Source organism: Portunus trituberculatus, chromosome 34, assembly GCF_017591435.1.
Source record: "Portunus trituberculatus isolate SZX2019 chromosome 34, ASM1759143v1, whole genome shotgun sequence".
Taxonomy (NCBI): domain Eukaryota; kingdom Metazoa; phylum Arthropoda; class Malacostraca; order Decapoda; family Portunidae; genus Portunus; species Portunus trituberculatus.
Genome location: NC_059288.1, coordinates 607,771 through 612,500, shown reverse-complemented (window position 1 = coordinate 612,500; position 4,730 = coordinate 607,771). Strand labels below are relative to the sequence as shown.

The following is a 4,730-nucleotide window of genomic DNA, read 5'->3' as shown; positions in this document are numbered from 1 at the left end:
CGCGCCACAGCCTCCCACAGGATGCTCACTGGACCTCGCCTCGGCGCCGCCACTGCTGGGCCGCTCCTATGCCTTCACCCTGGCCCTGCTGGGGTACCTGCTGCCCGCCCTGCTGGTGGCCACCGCCAACTTCCGCATCCTAGTGATTGCGCGCCACCACCGCCACCGCATCGTGACGGCGTTGTGGGACGTGACGGTGTCTGCCCAAGCCACCGTCACGCCCCAGCGCTCACATTTCTACCTCAGCCGCTACCGAGGCCGCTCCGCCGCCACCACCGTGTGTCACTTGGTGGGCACCTTCCTGCTGCTGTACCTGCCGCCTGCCGCCTGCGTGCTGTACGAGGCCGTGGCGCGCGTGCGTCCGCCCCACACCCTTGTGTTGGCCAACCTGGTCCTCCTCACCCTGGCGCCTGCCATCAACGGCTTCGTGTACGGCATCAAGAGCAAGGTGCTCAGGAAGAACTTCAAGAACTTCTTGCGGAAACGTTTGTACCGCAGCGAAGTGAACTACGAAATCCAGTCTCGCGCGCCATCAGTGTCCGCATCACGCCGGCCGTCGATGACGCCGTCCCTGTCCATGCCGCTCCAGCACAAGCTGCAGCGGCGCATGTCGGAGATCCTGGTGCAGCCCTCCGTGGCGGCGGCTGGCGACGCGGCTACCGGTGCGCCCCGCCTGGTGCGGCGGTCCTCCGAGCTCAGCATGCGTGCCCGTGGCGGCTCCAGCTGCTCCATCACCCGCGAGACTCCCCCACCGCGGCTACCCAGCAGCTCGCCCCTCGGGGTGCAGGGTGATAGCACGTCTGCGGCCAAGGAGGCGCCCACCCCTTCCCCCAAGATAGCCTCTCCCCCTAAGAGTCCCAAGAGTCCGAAGAGTCCCCTGATCCGCCCCTCAAGAGTGTTCCGTTTCCTGCAGCAGTCCAACAGTCTGGAGGAAAACGCCGGGGTGGAGGTGGAGGGCGGCGGGCCGGCCCTCGCCGCCACGCACCGCTCTTCGCTCAGGCGAGCACTATTCGCCCGCAACAAGCAGAAGAGTCTCGACTTTGAGATGACGAGCCTCACCCCGCACGACACCGCCGCGGAGGTGCCGCCCCGCAGCGCCTCCACGCAGGTGGTGGGAGAGCCGGCCTCTCCCTCCCTGGCGCGGCCGTTGTTGCTGGACGGTCAGGCTCCGCCGCCGCCGCTCTCCCCCGCCAGGAAGACCAAGCGGGTCTCGTGGTCCTCCGACAGCTTCTCGGACTCCCCGATGGAGTCTGACTCCGATGCCATGACGCCCACTGGAGCCGGGGTGGCGGGCGCCGGGACGGCGAGCTCCATGGGGCCCCGCTACCGCACCAAGGCGCTGCTGCGACACAACGGCCTGCGCTTCCATTTCTCCAAAGTGTCGCTCGAGAGGATTGACTCTGAGGACACCCGCGCCCCTCCAGCAGAGATGAACGGGCCCGGCCCGTCCCCGCCGCCCACGCTCACCATGGTACACCAGGCCACCCTCCACGGTGCGCCCGTCACCAACGGTAGGATTGTGTCCAGCCTCAACGGCCGCCCCAAGCTGCTGACGGCGGGTTTCCGGGACTGAGGCGCGGGACGCGGCCTGGCGAGGCGGGGCGACAGGAAACACTGACCATAGAGAAACACTAGCGCCTTGCTGCCCCGCTCCGCCAGGCGAGACCTTAACACTCCCACACCCAGGTGTGCCCGCCACTCCACCGCGCGCCTGCCACCGAGGCGCCACACATGTCATTCCAGCGAGCCAGGCCAGTTTACCTCAGTCCCACAGCTAGGACGCGCCAAGGAAGACGGGATATGGCACACGTTTTCCTCCCTCCACGCCCCCACGCCCACCAGGGCACTCTACTCGAGCTTTCCCTCTCGTCCTGCCCCATCCCGGCATCTCCGCCCCGCCCCATTGACTTCTCTCGCCATGAGTACACTGACTCTTCGAGAGCACAAGGACACCTATGATCTCACGCGCTGACAGCCACGACGCTCTTCCTCCAAGGTGACGCGAAGATGACGCGGCGCGGTACCCCATCCCCTTCCCCAGTCCCTAGGCGTGCCCGGGCCCTGGCGAGGCGAGGAGAGATGGCCCGGGCCTTTGTGTACTAGTGAGTCTTTATGTTCTCTGTGATGGCGCCCTTCACTTTCCCTCACGCCCCAACAGCTTGTTTCACTGTGCCCCTTTACTCCGCACCGCAAACCCCCACGGGGCGCTCCACGAGGCGAGCGTCTGGCACTCACTCGCCCCGGTGACGTCACGCAAGTGTCTGACACACGCACGCCTTGTTGAACGCTGCTCCGGTTTGTCTTCGCGCCTCAAGCAAACAAACACACGCCCAAACTCCGCTATATTGACAAAGGCGGCTCTGTCAGTGGTGCAGGGCTGCTCGCCGCCCGAGAGGTGTGAGTTCCAGCCTGGCTCACGGCAGCGGCGCCTGTGACAGCAGGAGTGGCGTGTTTCTCTCACCTCGCGAGGTTCCTTATGACCCTCTTGTTGTGGTGCGGTAACTCAATACGTAATACAAGATATAGTCAGCAATGATTCACACACACACACACACACACACACACACACACACACACACACACACACACACAGGAACAATACAAATATATCACACAATGACAAACTATCACACAAAAAAGAAAAAAACAAAAACAACTACAGTGTTGATCTTACACCTCGTTTTTTTTTCCAAGATGGCGGATTTGAGGCGTGCTTTGTTTGTTTGTTTACAGCGCGGTTGTTTGTCTTGTTTGACGGGCGGAGGACGAGGGGCTGTGTTGATTTGTTTGCTGTGTAAGTAGAAGTTTGTGCTGTGTAGACGGCTTATGTGTGTGTGTGTGTGTGTGTGTGTGTGTGTGTGTGTGTGTGTGTGTGTGTGTGTGTGTGTGTGTGTGTGTGTGTGTGTGTGTGTGTGTGTGTGTGTGTGTGTGTGTGAGAAAATGTGTGTTTTTATATTACAGATGAGCTTCCTTCCTTCTCCCCTTCCATCTTTCATTTTCTTTCTTCCTCTGTGTGTGTGTGTGTGTGTGTGTGTGTGTGTGTGTGTGTGTGTGTGTGTGTGTGTGTGTGTGCGTGTGTGTGTGTGTGTGTGAGTGAACCATCCCTACAGATACTTATTGATTTACACTATTACTACAACAACAACAGCAACAACAACAACAACAACTACTAGTACTACTACTACTACTACTACTACTACTACTACTACTACTACTACTGCTACTACTACTACTACAAACAAAGGCAATATAGAGACAGTAAACTTATAGAAACAACAAATATTACTACTAATACTGCTAACGTTACTACTACTATCACAACTACTACCGCTCCCTCTCCCACAGTACCGTAGCCCCTCGAGACAATACAACACTCACCGTACCGTTATCCTCTCATCCCACAGAGCTTAATAGAGTAAGAGAGAAGAAAGAGAGGATCCACTTTACTGCAGTCCTCCTCTTCTCAGGCTCCCTCCCAATTCCCGTTTTCTTTAGTGACGGAAAATGGGAAAAGGAGAAATCTGGCTCTATATTTTTACTTAATTTTCGTACGTGTTCATGGAGGATATAAAGGCGAGTTCTGTGGTAATAGGATCCGCTTCCCAATAATGTGTATAGCATTGTGTTGTGTATAGCTTTGCGCCAAAGTATAGTACATATATCTATATTATTATGAATATATATATACAAATTATTTATTTTATGTATATATCGTAGTGAACAGTCCCTAGTGAACAAATGATACCTGTATACTTTCATCTTGTTTTGTATTGATTTTCATAATATTTCGTACAATATTATCGCTTATATTATTACAGATATGTTCCGTAATGTTTCGTTCAGGTATGCCCCCACAACGTGAGACGGAGGGAAGACACACGTTCCCATAATGCATCAGTTTTCATTTCGTATATCATCTTTTTTATGATTGGTGTTATTACCGCTGTGCTCCGTAATGTTTCGTTCAGGTATTCCCCACAGGGTGACACGAAGGAGAGACAACACGTTCCCATAATGCATCAGACTCTTTTTTCATTTATTATTGTTCTTTATCACTATGAAAGGAGAGACTCAAATATTTGTTACAGGAATTCTTGTCTTAGTCACGTGACGAGGGATTTGTTGTGTCACTGTGCATAGTCTTCCTTTCCACAATGTTACGGTCATCGCCTCCTTTTGCATATATCTTCGTTCAATGTCTTTCTCTGTTTCATTATTTAATGGTCAAGTCTTTTTTCTTTTCTTTTTCGTTACATATATTTTTGGTCAGTATATTTGTTTCATAATGTTACGGTCAGCATTTTATTTATTTTTTTAATTTTCAGGTCCGTTTTCAGTCAGTACATATGTCTCATAATGTTACGGTCAGGAAATCCTTGTTTTTCGTATATTTTCGGTCAGTGCATTTCTCGGTCTCATAATGTTACAGTCAGGAATCGCTTTTTTTTTTTTTTTTCTATCTACATTTTTCTGTCCCATATTTAACGGTCACCACTACATTTTTCCTATTTTTGCACATTTTTTCGCTCAGTATATTTCTGTGTCTCATAATGTTACGCTCAGGACTTTTTTTTAACATTTCTGTAGCGTTATCTTTCGGTCAACAAGATTAATTAAGATTCTTTCTTTTTTTTTTTTTTTACGTAAATCTTCGTTCGATATATTTTTGTCTCATAATGTTACACTCAGGATCTTTTATGTCATTTATTTATCATTATGTTTCGGTAATA

General features: G+C 52.4%; 1 protein-coding gene across 1 annotated transcript in view; it reads left to right on the top strand.

Annotated features, from left to right (window-relative positions):
- LOC123512821 (rhodopsin, GQ-coupled-like) overlaps positions 1-2,589 on the top strand; it is a 60,583-nt gene extending 57,994 nt beyond the window's left edge. Inside the window, exon 3 of the mRNA XM_045269418.1 lies at positions 1-2,589. This exon is cut by the window's left edge and continues 236 nt beyond it. Within this exon, the coding sequence (XP_045125353.1) occupies positions 1-1,573 (1,573 nt within the window). The 3' untranslated portion in view covers positions 1,574-2,589.
- The last annotated feature ends 2,141 nt before the right edge of the window (positions 2,590-4,730 follow it).